The 16,956-nt window shown below is 43.9% G+C and overlaps 1 protein-coding gene across 2 annotated transcripts in view; it reads left to right on the top strand.

The window, feature by feature from the left end:
• The window catches only part of lrguk (leucine-rich repeats and guanylate kinase domain containing), a 161,564-nt gene that overhangs the window by 21,154 nt on the left and 123,454 nt on the right, over positions 1–16,956 (top strand). For both annotated transcript variants that reach the window (XM_070897192.1, XM_070897193.1), the window contains 3 exons: positions 4,015–4,095; positions 6,971–7,057; positions 10,370–10,476. In XM_070897192.1, coding sequence (XP_070753293.1) covers positions 4,015–4,095; positions 6,971–7,057; positions 10,370–10,476 — 275 coding nt within the window. The remainder of the gene's footprint in view (positions 1–4,014; positions 4,096–6,970; positions 7,058–10,369; positions 10,477–16,956) is intronic.

Consider the following 16,956-nt stretch of genomic DNA (forward strand, 5'->3'; position numbering starts at 1 on the left):
GGTGTGGCCTCACCAATACCCTGTACAGTTGTAGCAGGACTCTTTTGCTTTTATACTCTATCCCCCTTGCAATAAAGGCCAACATTCCATTTGCCTTCCTGATTACTTGCTGTACCTGCATATCAACTTTTTGTGTTTCATGCACAAGGACCCCCAGATCTCTTTGTACTGCAGCACTTTGCAATTTTAAATTATAATTTGCTTTTCTATTATTGCTGCCAAAGTGGATAAACTCACATTTTCCCACATTATACTCCATCTGCCAAATTTTTGCCCACTCACTTAGTCTGTCTATATCCCTTTGCACATTTTTTGTGTCCTCACAATTTTCGTTCCCACCCATCTTTGTATCATCAGCAAACTTGGCTACATTACACTCGGTCCCTTCATCCAAGTCATTAATATAGATTGTAAATAGTTGAGGACCCAGCACCGATCCCTGCGGCACCCCACTAGTTACTGTTTGGCAACCGGAAAATTACCCATTTATCCCGACTCTCTGGTTAACGAACAGAAAACAATCATCTATTCATGCTAATATATTACCCCAACTCTGTTAACTTTTATCTTGTGCAGTAACCTTTTATGTGGCACCTTCTCAAATGCCTTCTGGAAATCCAAATACACCACATCCACTGGTTCCCCCTTATCCACCCTGCTCGTTACATCCTCAAAGAACTCCAGCAAATTTGACAAACATGATTTCCCTTTCATAAAACCATGCTGACTCTGCTTGATTGAATCATGCTTTTCCAAATGTCCCGCTACTGCTTCCTTAATAATGGTTACATAAAGTTCCCCATGACCGCCCAGGCGATGTGTGACAGGGCTGTGGGCTTCTCCAAAATTGCTGGCTTTCCATAGGTACAGGGCTGTATTGATTGTACCCACATCGCCTTGTGAGCACCTATGGAGGACTCTGAGATGTACAGGAATAGAAAAGGGCTTCCACTCTGTCAATATGCAGCTCATCTGTGACGACATGCATCGCATCATTGCAGTTGATGCGAGATACTCTGCTGGGAGACAAAGGATACCACCTCATCACCTGGCTCACGACACCCCAGACGGAAGCTGACTGGGAATACAACATGTCGCACATTGTGATGCGCAGCATACTAGAGAGGACCATTGGCATCTTGAAACAGCGTTTCCAATGCCTGGACCATTCCGGAAACTACTTGCAATACTCCCCTGAGATTGTCGGCCAGTTCACTGTTTTGTGCTACATGCTGCACAATGTAGCCATCATGAGACAGCAGCAGCTGGTCGTAGCAGACCCACCTGAGGTGAGAGTGGCTGCTGATGAGGAAGATGCAGAGGAGGAGGAGGACAAGGAAGCCATGCAACTACCTGAACCCGAAGCACGATGATGGAGGCGGGCGGGCCGTCGTGCCACTTTAATGATTGCTCGAACCTTGCACCAGCAGCTCATCCGTGAACGCTTTGCTGCCTGAAGTTATAATTTAAAATATATTTTATTCAAAAGTTTAACACTTAACTTAACTTTAATAAAAATATTCTTGTATCAAACTGTAAAGTTTTCAGTTAAGCTCACTTACAAACTTTAAGCTCACTTACAAACTTTTAAACTTGTAAATTTACATCACTTACAAAAAACTTTTAATTTGAGAACAGTTACAACAGTAACAACAATAATAAACAACAGCAGCAGCAAAGAAAGGCTGCACCCATTTCTCCTCCACCTTATTCTGAAACCACCCGTTGTGCTTAGTCTTGGTGACTCCACTGCTGCCCCGCAGGCAGTGGTGCAGCGTTTCTTGGGTTGTTACCAAGCTTATTTTTTCGAGCATCTCGGATAATGCTTGATTGGGGGGGGGGGGGGCGGCGTGGGCGGCATGGGCAGGCGATAATGTGGAAGGCCCGGCTTGGGCCTCTTCAGATGCTGGTCTGGGGATTGGAGTGGGTGTGGCAGTTGATTCCGTCAATGCCTGTGGGGTCTGGACGTGTTCCCCATATTGCAGCAGCTACCTCCGACATTTCCTCCCTCATGTTCCCTGACAGCGTCTCAACTACCTGTGACATTCCCTCCCTCATATGCCCGGACAGTGTTCCCATTTCTCGAGAGTGTTGTTGCTTCTCCCGACAGTCCTGATACCTCATTACCTACCCGACTGATGGTGTCCAGGAGTGATCGTGTAAAGTCAATGCTCTCTGCACTTATTCCCATCATCTGAACCACATCTGTTACATCCTGCAGCTCAAGCTATCAAGCTCTCCTTCCCCTCTTCACCCTAGGTGTGGCTCACTTCATCCCACTGGATCCTGCAGCCTCGGACAGTGGGGCCCTGGGTGTGCCTTGCTGCACCCCACTGGAACCCGCAGCCTCGGACTGTATGAAACCATGGAATGCCCCAACACTCGAACCACCCAAGAAACGGGTTGGCACCTCAATGGGCAGCACCTGCACCTCCTCCAGAGTGAGTACAACAGTGGGGGCTTCATCCACCCCCAGCCCCTCATCTTCATCCTCATGCTCTGGAAGGTGGAATTGGAAGATGTCCTCCTCTTCAAGCTTGTCCGCATCTGATTCTTCTTCTGCATCGGCTTCAGCCTCGTCAGAGTTGGCATCAAGTTCTGTAAAATATAACAGAACAGACAAATGGTTAGCAGCAGAGGAGGGGGCAGGGTGGGTGGCATGTGTAGGCACACACAACGCAGGGAGCAGGCTCATTTGAAGGACCACGATGAATGATAGCACATTGCATCAACCGAAGCGTAGCTGACGGAGACGTCCCCATGAACCGAAGCATGGCTAGCCCGCGCAGTACTTAACATTTAGCAAAGCCACAATGTGGAATTTGTGGGACTTGCCCTCTCCCTCGAGTGTGGGCCCAGCTTGTGCAGTAGTGGTTGCTTTTCTCCAGGCAGGACCCATCAAAGCAGCGACCCTGTCTTCCAAGGATGTCAGTGGGTGCAAATTCGAGTTCTCTCTCTTGTTGTGTGCCACCTTCCTCTGCAAAGATGAAAATATAACTTTTTAGAGAAGCTGTCTTTCTGCTGGGTGGGACATAAAGATGGTCACATTTACAATTGCAATTCCAGTGAATAAATGAAAATATTACCTACACTAACTACTTGACCATGGTCTTGCCACTTCTTTTTGGACTGGCCTCCAGACCTCGGGGTAGTCACCATTGCACAGTAATCTTCTGCAAGTTGGTTTTAGCGTTTCTTCTTTTCGTTTGATGAAACTTTTATGTGACCTCTGCTGATGTCCAGCTCGTGCCATCTTGCCTCAATTACAGTAACTAGTTCCTCCACTTCCTCTTGTGAGAAATTCTTGGTCCTTGAGCCGCGTTGCATATTGCAGCTCCAATTTTTTTCCACTGAGAATTAAAGTTCTCACACACATCTCACACACAATTGGCTCTTTAAAAATGACCGAATGCAGACCGGGAGGTGTACTGGGCATGCGCGCCCATAGCAGTCACGTAAAAAACATAATTTTTTTTCCCACGCATGCGCAGAAGGAGGGGCATCCTTTTTTCAGCGCAGACATTTGGCTCCACCCTCCGAAGCTGAAGGACAAGCTGCGCGGCGCCAATTAAAAAAATGAGAATGGGGAAACTTTCAAGTTATTTTCTTGGAGTAGTCGGGGCTGAAAAAAACGGGCGTAACTCTTGAAATTCGCCAAAAAACAGCATTGGGGAAAATTGAGCCCCTTGTCTGGAAACTGTATAAATATTTTTCCTATTTCACATTCAATCTTGCAGAGTCACAATTAGCTGTAGAGACTAGGAGTACCATCCAATTAGTTTTCCTCTCTTCCCCCAGCCTCCTGGCAGCTTTAACAGATGAGACCATCTTTCTGACAAATTGCAAGTAACACAATTAGTATAACATTTTCGTTGCTTAAAATTGCTGATGAATGTTGACCTGTAGTAGGGAAGTATTGATGATCTGTTAAACACATCCAATGCTATATAAAGATCTAAAAGTTGCTTAAAAAGAAGTCTTTGTTCATTATATTGACTTTTATCTTCTTATCAGATCAGTGACCTGAATGAAATTAAGCACATGCAAAACCTTCTACATCTACGAGTCCTGAATCTACTCCAGAACCCAATACAGGTACTAGTTGTTGGACTGCTTCTTTTTCGTTTCGTTACTTTAAACTTCAGATTACACACATGCTCAGTTGTAGTAATGCAGGACCAAACCTTTATTGATACATCGTACTATCACCAACCAGTATGAGTGCGCAAGACTTGTCATACTACAGAAAACCAGTATGAGAGCTCGGGTCTTTTCATGCTACACCATTCCAGTATGAAAGCTATTGTTGAGGCATCACACTATCCACGATTTCAGTGTGAGCTGCTAAAACACAGACTCACTAAGTCTTATACTAATATTTACCTTTGATCACTACATTCTCTGCATACCACCAATAAATCATAGTACATCAAAGATATAGACAAATGCCAAGGTATAACAACATAAACTAAACTAACCAGGCACTCAACTTTTCTAATTGTTTTATTGCTGTTATAAACTCTCCATTCCCTAAACAGAAGTGATCTGATCAGCACACAGGTCAGCCCTCTGATCTGTGGAGATACATTTGCTTTAAAATCCCCTTACACAATTTGCAACCCATGCACAGCAGAAAGCTGTTCTAACTTTCAACGATCTCACAGATTGCGCAGAAAGAATAGCGAGACACTCAAGTAGTGAGAACTCTTGTTCTCACACTGGGGAAGGTGCTGGTTAGGGGTGGAGGGGTGCAGAGGGATGGAATTCAGCAGACCAACTTCCTTAGCCAGCCATGTGGATAGAGCACTGGCTAAAATTCAGTACCAGAGCTATACTCGTAGAATTGGAGACAGATTATCTTTACATTATCATTGTGTCAAATTGTACATTTTAATTGTAAAGATTTAGAACGTTTAGAAAAAGCTGATTCATGGGCATGTTGTTCCTTTCAATGTCAGGTGATGATTAGGCATGTAACTGATGGTGTCGTATCATTTAAAAGGTTGTATCTTTCAAAAAAATAAATGTACTGAACCAAATTGTGCCTATCCAATATTTTGGCTGTCTGTTTCAAAAACATATTAACCTAGAAATTATTTATAATATAAACAGGTGTTTAGTTTGTATGATAATTAGAAATATCTGCTGTGATATTGCTAAACATATAAAACAGCAAGGTCACATGAAAATCTATGGTACTCTGATCACTAATGTTTTTAATAACTAGTTTGGAACATAATTGGTGCACTCGTCTTGATTATATTGTTGAAACTGCAGTCAAGACCTAACCTAAGTTTTAATTCTGCTGAAAAGCATTCGGTATTCCTGAGATCCCAGTGGAATCAGTGGGCATCTTCAAGGTTAATTAGACTTCAGTGCTACCATTGTCATCACCAGTCAGAAGCTTCCATTTTGATTCTTGTCAGTGTAAGTGAAGGACCCCATGGCGATGCCCCATAATTTAGGGGGAGGCTGACCATAGGCCTTACCATTACTGGTTCACCTCAATCAGTGTAAATTCTTCTTTGTTTTCCATTAAATTTATGGGAAGTTTCAGAACTTTCCTTCAACTCACTGTGATTGTCGAGGAAGCAAAATGATCTCCCAAAAGTCAGTGTCTTCAGCCAGCTCTTCAGCATCCAGGTCAGGCAGGTCGCCCCACAGCTGCAGAAGAGAAAAGGAACTGGAATTTAGATTTTAAAAACTCCAAGAAAAGTGATCAGAAAGAGGAATTTAGATTCTGCGCATGAATATTTTATTAAAATGTTATTAACCAGTTTTCTGCAACATTTGGTTCCACTCTTATATTTTAATTAAATAAGAAATGTATTCACTTATATGATGAATATATTTATTTATTTGAAATGGTGTGTTGCAGACTTATACATTTTTAATTTTTGTCTGTATGGCATATGTTTAACTCTGTTTTTAAATGCTTATCTGCATTACAGACTTGTTGTGAATTTTAAATTATTAATCATCTGCATTTGTTTAATTTTAGTTCTGATGTAGGTCACAGATATATTTTTAACTATTGACTGTGCAAGGCATGTGCTTCTCCCCCAACACCCCCCCACCTCCACCCAATCCCACCTCACGCCTCCTTTCTCCTCTTCTTGAGCTAAGCAACCCTTGTAACCTTGCCAAACTGGCTACTTTGTAATGAATGAACCTCAGGTGTGAATGCCAGCAATTGCTTACCCTAAAGGCGTCACAGTTAAACATGTTTCTATTTTCCTCCCAACATCTACAACACATTCAATCCATCAGAGATCACTAGGCAGCAATCAGGAGCTTCTAGGCAGCTTTTCTTTAATGTACCACCCCTCTCCCATGATGCCGAGGCCACTAGTAACCCCATCCAATGCCATTCTGTCTGAGATCAGTATCAGACTTGGTGCCAGGTGTAGGGCCCTCCTGATCTATGTGGCTTACCTCCCTGAGTAGCATTTCACTCTTAATTCCAAATCCAGAAGTCTTGCAAGCTGTTCCTCCTGCTGCATAGTCATTGCGTTGGAATTGAGAATCATTGTACAATCTCTGCATCGTTCCTTCTCGGGATCACAAACCTACAGAACTCCTTATTAACCCCCTCCCCAAACTGTCTTTCCTCCAATACTGCAGAATTTTCAAACCCATGCTATTATGACCTCTTGATTTCTTTTGTCTTCCTATTATTTCCAGCCTTCATGGTGCCCTAAACTATCTTGCACTTCAACAGTTTAAAAAAAATGCCCTCCAGTGCACAGTGAGAAAATGAGTCCCTTGGAAATAAATTTAATGGAAATTATTTCAAATCTAATTTCGAGAAAGTATTCAAAATTTAGGAAAAAGGAATTGAGTCACAAAAAATCCCATTTGACAAACCTCATGGTTGTGTGTCCAGTCCAATATATTAATTTCTCTGAAACTGTTTAAAACTACATCCTTGTACTAAGCCAGATCTTTCTAGCTTGTTTTTTCCCAATAGGAAAACCCAGATTATTTGTTCTGGGTGCTTTTCATGGTGCAGAAACTGACCAACCTGGATCATAAAAGAGTGAAAGCAACTGATAAGGTAAATTGAATGATTCTTTGGAGATTACTAATAGGGCCAAGTAAATTGGGAACACTTGTGTTCTCATCCTGTAATGCAACTTCATGCATCTGGAATAAAACAATTCTCTAAAAATTGATTTTATTACTGAGCCTCTGCACTCCTATGCAAAATGCTCTAACTGCTGTACTTAATAGTTTTTAATAGTTTTCATTTTCTTTCTGTGTGATCACAGTTTACTTTTGCCAGGAAATGATGGCAGGTTTTGAAGATTAATTACTGAGCACTCTAAACCCAAGGAATGGTAGAGCGCCCATTTTTTTAAACCTCTTGTCAGAAAAGCTAAGCCACAAATACTGCCCCTGCCCCCCCACGCCCTCTACAACAAACCTTTAATTGAACTTAAAGAATGAACAATAACTGAAAAGTGTCTGAATGTTGTGATGAAAGCACAGGCTGAATTTATCAGCAGTTAGCCTTAATTCCTTGAAAGCCGTGCAGGAGATAACGATGAAGGCCTGTCTCCTCATGGCTACTATTTGAGCCGCTATCTTGTTCTTCTTGCGTTGCGGCTTTCAAAAATTATTACCTCAGGCCAAACAGTAGCAAAGAACGATTGGCATTCTAGAGGAGGGTGCCTTATCACATTTTTCAGCATCTTGTGAGGGTATTCTCAATTAAGTCTGTTTATCGTTAATCTGTGTATGTCCCTTAGTAAATTTAATAGAGTTTATTACACTAAGTACTGTACTTAATTTAATTTAATTGGGTTTCTGCCTTATTCCTGTCTTCAGTGGAGTGTGTAAATTCTTGCTGGATGCTTTGACTCACTGCCTCTAGACTTCAGCTTCTAACTGTGTTTCAGTAAAACAGTCTGATTCAGCAGCAACTGAGTAAGACAGTTTTATTAGAAGGACTAGAGGCAAAGAGTCAAAATACCCTGCAAGAATTTCCACACACAACTCAAGACAGCAGTACTGTAAATCCAATTAATCATATATATATATATGTCAGAAATAAATTTAGTGCACCAGGAATTGCACATGATTAATTGGGTTTCTGACTTATTCCTATCTTTAGTACTGTTCGAAATTCTTCCTGGACATTTCGACTCGACACCTCACATCTTCCTAATAAAACTGTCCAGTTCAAATTGCTGGGGAATTAGACAGTTTTATTGAAACCAAGAAGTTAGCAGTTGAGGGAGACTTGAGGCAGTGAATCACATTGTTCTGGTAAAACTTCCACATACTATTGAAGGCTGGGATACCATATGCCCTGTATATATAGCAGTGGTCACTGTTGTCAAATCACGGCATGTGATTGTTTCTGTGTTCCATTATTTTACATGTATAATTTTAGGTGATTGGCGGGGGACATTTCAATCGAGCTTTTCTGACGGCAGTGAAATTTGAGGATTTACAACTGCCATCCCTACACTGTTTCAATTACCACTTTTCAAAACTATGTTGAGTTTATAGTAGTGGTTTATGGCTCCAGCTATCTTATGGTAGGATGTTCTTCTTCAAGCTGTTGGCTGTGGGCCAGTTACTTGACCTGAACAAAGTTCCAGTTTATTTTATTTATTGGATATCCTATAGAAACAACAGAGATAAAATTGTTTACTGAAATTTAATTGAAATTTTTACATGACTTCACCCTTCAAGCTTCAACCTTAAAGTGACAATACAGGGCACTCTCAATTGCATAGTTCCTCGCAAAATGCTCTCGCAATGCATGTCTGGTGAGGATCTGTAACTAGACTTGTGCTAGCTATCTCACTAAAAACAGTTGCAAGCAAAGTAAAATAAATTCCAATGTTATATCAAATAGATTGTCCTTATCTCAGGAACTGATGCGCTGTGCTATCAGAGAAAGGTTATTTTGTGTAAAGCACCAATCACCAATGTGCATCAACTACACTATCACCTACAATTTCAAGAATATATACTATGGTCTCAAATTAATAACGCATTAAGATCATAAGAACAATATTCCATATAGATAAGTGTGAGGTGCTGCATTTTGGTAGAAAGAATAAGGAGGCCACATACTGCTTGAATAGTAAGGGGGGAATATTAACCCCAAACAACAGGTGGGTTGGGGTCGGGTGGGAGGTTAAATAGTTAAAAATCTGCATCCCGAAACCAACCCATCTCCAACCCATCCACTTCTGTTTTTAACGGAGGCGGGATGGAGGAGCGGGCGGCCAACCTGCTCGCAGGAGGCGGGTTGGCACTTCAAATATTACAATGAGGCTGCGTGCCTCACGGTGATCCACCATTTTAAATACAACTGTGGGCGGGCGGGCGGATTTCCCAGGCCTCGGATAACCCAAAAGATAAAGGGAGACGGGAACAGCTGGATCCAGGAGGTAAGTGCATTTATGTGATCGGTAATGTCCCCCGACCTTCCCCATCTCCCCCTGACCACCTCCCGCCCCACGAGACCTCCGACTTCCGACCTCCCCCCTTCGGCCCCCGATCACCCTCCGGCGCTCCCCCCCCCCCCCCCCCCCACCTGCCACGGCCCCCAAGCACCTTCTGACCTCCCCTCTCCGGCCTCCAATCACCTTCCGACCTCCCCCTCAAGCCCCTGATCACCTTCCGATCTCCCCCCTCCAATCCCCAATCATGATGATATGAGGATTACAATGGTAATATTCCTTGGATGTACTGTGTGCGAATACTACTTGTTTTTTTTTGTCCACGGGATTTGTGCGATGTTGGCAAGGCCGTATTTATTGCCCTTTCCTAGGTGCCCTGAGAAGCTGGTGGTGGGCCTTCTCCTTGAACCACAGCAGTGCGTGTAGTGCTGGTGCGTACATAGTGGTGTTAGGTGGGGAATCCCAGGATTTTGACTCCGTGATGATGAAGGAACAGTGATATATGATCGAGGATTTGCTGTTTCCCTACATTGCTACCCTTGTCCTTGGGCATCGGGAGGGAGGTTAGACAACTCCAAGCATATAGCAAAATACTTTTAAATAAGGGAGTTAACTTTCCATATACATGCTGGACGAAAGGCATACCTCACCCATCGCCAATGCATATCAGAAAATCCTGTCCGCGATTTTGTGATATGTTTGAGCAGCAGGTGAAATTCCTCATCACCAGCTGCCATTTGGAAAATTTAGGTCCGGATCTCAAGGGTCACATTTTTATTCTGCTTTCTTAATGTTTTTTACATCACACCTGGGCTAAACAGACCTGTCATACTGGAATAGTACTAATAGTTTATCCATAAGCTAAGACTAATAATGCTTACGGTCTTAGTGGCATAATAATATAATGGTTCATGAAAAATATATTTACACTAACTTTCCTCCTCCAGGTTATGGCAATCAATACATACAATCCTCCTGCTGAAGTTGTAGCTGCCAGCGATCACATGACCCATATTATGTATAGTTTTCTGCAGTTCCAGAGGATTTATGACAGGTATTCAAAATGTCTTTAACTGAAAATGTGTTCTTTGCCTGTAGAGAGCGCCTAAACATTGCAAAATCTTAAACCGATGCATTGGAATTTGAAGCAGTCCAATTCGAACTTAATCCGTTTGCTCATTGAAGGATCTCTTCCACTTTCAGCTGGTGCCCCATTTTGTTTTAGTGAAGCATTTTAGATTATTCATTTTTTGGTGAATTGTTCTCAATGAATGTAGTAAGACAGAGTTAGATGGCTTTTGATATATTCCAAGTCCGACTTGCCTGATGCAGCACTTGCTGACGATGAATGTTGACCATAACATTTTCATTGCTTTCTCTGAGGGTATCAGCACAAAAAAAGTATTTCCCACCATTATACACTCCATTTAAACTATGGTTGCCATCTGTTCAAAGTTATGTATTTTAGTTTATTTGAGAATAATTTAAGAAACAGATGCTGTGATGGGACTTTAGGTTCTTTTTCGATAGATGAATTTACATGGGCCAAGGACCTTTCTCATCTGTATTTATCTTGTGATTAGCATATCATTAAAGTGCATTGAAACATCAACCCTTCCGGCTATTTCAGAAAGCAAAAGAAAGAAAAACTTTTCTTGACCTCTGGATGTCCCAAAGTGCTTTACAGCCAATGAAGTACTTTTGGAACTGTAGTCACTGTTGTAATATAGGAAACGTGGCAGCCAATTTGCGCACAGCAAGCTCCCACAAACAGCAATGAGAAATTACCAGATTATCTGTTTTTTAAAAATTATGTTGGTTGAGGGTTTAAGCTTGGTCAGGATAAGGATTCTCATTCATTATTGCCTAATTAGAGTTGCAGCCCCAAATTTCCACAAGCCTTCTGGTGCACTTGTGCCTTAAGTCCGCTAGGAGGCCTAGCCTTCTATACCAGTTTCCACAGAGCCTTGTTTGGGGCCAAACTACCTTCTGCCCTAGGAAGGTCAACCACATCAGATGGGGTATGGTCAGGGGGAGGGGTCTGCCAGGCCAGGGAATTTCCTCAACCTCAGCCTGACAGACAAGCAGCAGCTGGTATGCTGGCTGAAAAGAGGCACACTGGCCACTGAAAGGCACACGTGGGGCCCAGCTGTGAGTCTAGTCCTGGAGCCTCGAAGAAACATTCTGAATTTCACAGCTCCCTATTAAAGGGGACCACTGAGGCAACCAAGGGCTTTTGTTGGGGGGTGGGGGGGGAGGTGATTGGCCAGCCTGTACTGCATTCTGTGGCTTCCCTGGATGGCTGATGCCCGAGATGTGGGCGGGCACATGTAAATGAGGAGAATGTGGCCTCTTTTGTTGGCACCTTTGGAGCAGGAGGTCAGGATTTTTTGATTTTATAGATAGAATTGACTGATATCTGTCATTCTTTCAACATTCTGTGTTTTATTTGTTCCCTGGCACTTGTATCATTATAACTGGGCAAATGAATTGGTGAGGCGCACTGTTCATAGGAACCGGAGTAGGCCATTCAGCCCCTTGAGCCGGTTTCGCCATTCAATTAGATCATGGCTGATCTGTATGAGTCTTCCTCGATTCCGAGGGACTGCCTGCGATGATGATAATGATGATGATGAGGCTGATCTGTATGTTAACTCCAACTATCTGCCTTGATTCCGTAACCCTTAATACCCTTGCCGAGGAGAAATCTATTGGTCTCAGTTTTGAAATTTTCAATTGACCATTCTGTAACACATCTTGTATATTTGCTACCTGAATACTGTGGTTTTCTATACAATGTCTTGGAGGCAGTAAAAAATACAAATTTTTGAGTGATAAATCATTTGCCTAAATCAAAATTGCAGTTAGCCAACAGCTATTTTCCCCTCCATGTTCTTGTGGCCAAGCATTCCTCTCTCTAGAGCATGCTTCATTTCCTCCATAGAAGATTTACTTATGATTCCTGGCAAACCACCTTAACTGCTAACTATGGAAGGAGAATGACAAATTTCTTTTTTCCTAATTCCATTGCTCACTATATGCCAAATTTCTCTCAATCCTTTCAGCGACGAGCAGTCTAGTCTTCTTTGCAAAATAGCTATTTCTCCCAGCTGGACAGGATTATCAGTGCCTCGAATGCAAAGTAAAAATGCATTTTTAACCTCTGACTGATCTGTCAACTGTTATATATTGCCCAAGTGTTTTATGCCTACTAATTCTAGATTTATACCCCTACTTGGTCTTCTACCATTTCTCAGGTGATGGCCACACATTCATATGCTTTTTATAGGTTTATATAATCTCTTGGCTTATCTTCAAATTTAACTGCAGTACCCGGCACTTCCTCTGCTGTTTATTCCAACCTCTCTTCACTTCATACCATGTATTATCCGCAAACTGAAGGAAAATCTGCAATAATTTTAACTGAAACTTTGGTTGAAACTGAGGATTACCTAATTGGTTGCAGGTCATCAAAAAACCGATCTCTAGCCAAGCTGCTCTTCAGTTCAGAGTCCAAATCACTTAGTGAATGTATACTGAATTTCATACCTCCATTCCAATCCTCGTAGCAAGTTAAACAAGCGTAGATTGACAGTTCATAATTAATGACATGCAATGCTGATGCATCAGCCTGTCCCTTGGCTCTAATGTCCAATTACTGTATTTTAGAACATAACAGTGAGTGTGGTCGGCTCCCGCTGTTAGCTGGTACCTTTGAGAAACTGGCGTATTTCCCAACTGACTTGGGTAAGTGGGGACCGCATTATTGGATGGCTACTGGTGTGGCCATTGGGTGGCTACTGGTCCTGCCCAGCTGGATTGTCCGCATCTACTACAACGCTAACAGCCATATCAGCAGGCCCTGGCTCGTGGACCTGGAAATGACCCTTGGGAGCTGGCTAAACAGCCTTCAAGTCAGCGGAGAACAAGTTGCTGAGCCATTGCCATCTGCTGCAGAAAACCTGCAGTTGAATGGCACCATAGGGTTGGAATTGCTAATTATTGTGTCCCTAACACAGATGAGGCTGCACACAGGGAGGTTAAAGTAACAGTGACCTCAGTCTTTAATAAGACACTCCAGAGTGAGGAACAGGCCTTAGGGGGCCGGCTTATATACAGTGCTCCCAAGGGATGCTGGGATCCTTTGGGGCTTCAGGGGATGAGCTCCCTGGTGGCGGAACATGGGAGTGCATGCTTTACAGATACACAACACTAATGGTAAGCAATTTTACCCACACACACATGACGTGGCTCCATGTCTTCCCAATCTAGCATTGACTTTTTTTTCAATATCAGCCACTGTGCTGCCCACAGATGTATGAAACAATTGGCTGATGCATCGGTCAGCATCACGGGCGATTTCATCACCTTTCCTATTAACTAACATCAGGAATGTGGCATAGTTGCCTAATATCACCATACCGGAGCATTTACTCAAGTACAGGGGCCCCTTGATGGTGGTCAGCAGGTTCCTGCTCCTCCTCACTGGTCTGTGACTCACCAGTTTAGCTCATTCTCTGGGATGTGTGTAACTGTGCTAAGCTTGTACACGATGAGAGGGAGGCAGGATGTTGGTCCACTGGCATTGCTAGCATCTGCAGCTTCAGGTCTACAGTGACAGAAGAGTGACATCTTCAAAAGAGCTCACATTACAAGATGCTTACCTTTTAAGTGGCTGCATCTCTTTAATTTCCCTAGCAGCCTGTAAAAATTACATAATTTTGATATGGACTGAGGCTTGCCATGAATATGTAATTGGCACCGAGTCTGGGAAATCACAGGAAATTGGCCTTGGTTGAAACCAATTAGCATGATGCTCCCGCCCTCCTGTATGGCTCAGAGATGTGGACCATATACAGTAGACACCTTAAATCGCTGGAGAACTACCACCAATAATGTCTTCGCAAGATCCTGCAAATCCCCTGGAAGGACAGACGCACCAACGTTAGTGTCCTCGATCAGGCTAACATTCCCAGCATCGAAGCACTGACCACGCTCGACCAGCTCAGTTGGGCGAGCCACATTGTTCGCATGCCTGACCAAGGACTCCTAAAGCAAATGCACTACTCGGAACTCCTACAGGGCAAGCGATCTCCAGGTGGGCAGAGAAAACTTTTCAAGGACACCCTCAAAGCCTCCTTGATAAAATGCAACATCCCCACCAGCACCTGGGAGTCCCTGGCCAAAGACCGCCCTAATGGAGGAAGAGTACCCGGGAGGGTGCTGAGCATCTCGAGTCTCGTTGCCGAGAGCATGCAGAAAGCAAACGCAGGCAGCGGAAGGAGTGTGCGGCAAACCAGACTCCCCACCCACCCTTTCCTTCAATGACTGTCTGTCCCACCTGTGACAGAGACTGTAATTCCCATATTGGACTGTTCAAAGAACTGACTTTTAGAGTGGAAGCAAGTCTTCCTCAATTTCGAGGGACTGCCTATGATGATGATCTATTTCTCTAGCCCCACAGTGTATTTGTTTTATGAAATATTCAAGATAATAATGCTATATCGTGCAATGAGATAAATGTTCCTGCACAAGGATCTGGATTGTGCTTGAGCATTCATTAAATAAAATCAAAACTTATTTATATCAATCAGTATTTTTTTCAAAATCTCACTGTGGCCTCTCGAATGTTTCCTGTGCATTTCTTAGGCCAAGTATTTCCCAGGCTAAACATGGTATTAAATTGCTTTAGGTTTGGTTCCTGGCATCTTTTGGGGCTCATCACTTTCCTTGTGTCATTAAAAGCTGAGCTTGGATTGCTACTTAAGACCTTCTCCATCATGTGCAAGAAAGTGAAATTTCATCCCCTCAGTCGGATTCACATTCCAGAAAAGAAAGGATAGTGCTCTTGATTCACTTAATCACCTAACTTCCAGTGGAAAATAAAGTCTGAAATTATTCTGAAGTCTGATTAAATTCAATGGGCCTGAATTTGATCAAAGCCAAGTTCTGCCCATTTACCGTCGAAAGGACAGCTAAGATCCTGACGGTACTTTGGGCAGAAGTTTGGTGAAAAAATGGGGAACAAAACACCTGGCAGGAAAAATGGGCGTTACGCGGCAATTTTGGGCGGTAGCGGCCGGTAGGTCGAATTCTGGCCGGCAAATGCAATCCTTGACAAAGTTGGGCCGAGGCTGGAGTCGGGCTGAGGGAGGGGGGAACGCAAATAAAAAAACAAAAAATGACAAAACTTTTAGAGGACCATTTCAAACAAAATCGTTGCAACAGGATTAAAGAGAACATTTCTCTAACCTTTTCTTGCAAGTCTTCATATCTACCGTCCAGGTAAGACTTTCCACGCGGCGGTCTTTTCTCCTGCGGGAGCGGAGGACCGCTCGGATTGAATCTCTGGCGGGAACAGGTGGGAGGACTTTTTCTGCCGTTACACGCCAGCGCACGCCCCCCAGCGGTCCTTTCAAGCCACCAATATGGTGGCCTCACCAATCTTGCATGGAGGGGAGAGCGGTGAAAAAACGGGGAGACCACTGAGTAAACGCGGCGGCAGCCGGCGGTAGGGTGATCAAAGTCGGGCCCATTGTTTTGAGCCCAGGAAGCCAAAATTCAGAGTACCGTAGAAACATGAAGAAATAGGACAGCATGATGGTAACTTAAATGAGGTCAGAATTGAAGTGCAGGAGAAAAGTAGGTTATCTGACCTTTCACCTTTGACATGTGAGTTTAAAACTAGTAGAGTGCTGAGAAGAAATCTTACTAATGTCTGCTCTGTCCCTATCTCTCTTTCTCTTTGCCACAGTAAAGATCCTGCATGGAATGAAGATGACTGAACCTAGTTTACAGAGAGCACGCTAAGGGGCTGAAATTGCCCCTTTCCTTAACAGCGGAAAGCGGCGGCTGGACTGTGGAGTGCATTGGCCTACCGCATTTCGTGTAATGGTCGCCATTATCAAAATTCCGCTCCCGCGTTATCCAGGCGGTGACCCCCCCCCCCGTCAACGCTTCGCTGCTGCTGATCCGTGTTAAGTGCATCATCATAGTGCGCATCGCCGATCTATTACCCCCCCCCCCCCACCCCTGGTGAAATTACGCCGTGAAAATCTTTGGCCTGCCCGGCGATGCCAAAACCTGTTTTTTCCTTGTGGTCCAGTGAGGCTAAAGCCTTCTGCACTGGCAGTGTGGCTTCCCTTAAAGGGGAGGATGCACTGCCGCCGCCGCCATGTTTTTTTTGTCAGCGGACTGCCATGTCGGCTCGACAGTTATGCCCCCAGGTTCGGCCGGGCCACCAACAGGCAGCCTGGCCCCCCCCTCTTGGGCGCCAGGCCGCTGGCCCGGCTGAAACCTTCCCTGGTGGCCCAGTGGACCGAAGTTTAAAGATCGTGGAGGCTCTCCCCTTTAAGTCAAGGGGAAAGCCCTGGTGACGTGGCGCCATGATGATGTCATCGCAGCGGCCACTCTGCACTGACTCCAACTTCCGCCCCTCTAGTGTTGTCACCGTTGCATAACCACCCCCATTGAGAGCGACTTCCGGCTCTGAATTTAAAAAAACAGCGGAATTTTGCTCAAGAGGCGACCTCAA

This window comes from Pristiophorus japonicus, chromosome 13 (assembly GCF_044704955.1).
Source record: "Pristiophorus japonicus isolate sPriJap1 chromosome 13, sPriJap1.hap1, whole genome shotgun sequence".
NCBI lineage: Eukaryota > Metazoa > Chordata > Chondrichthyes > Pristiophoridae > Pristiophorus > Pristiophorus japonicus.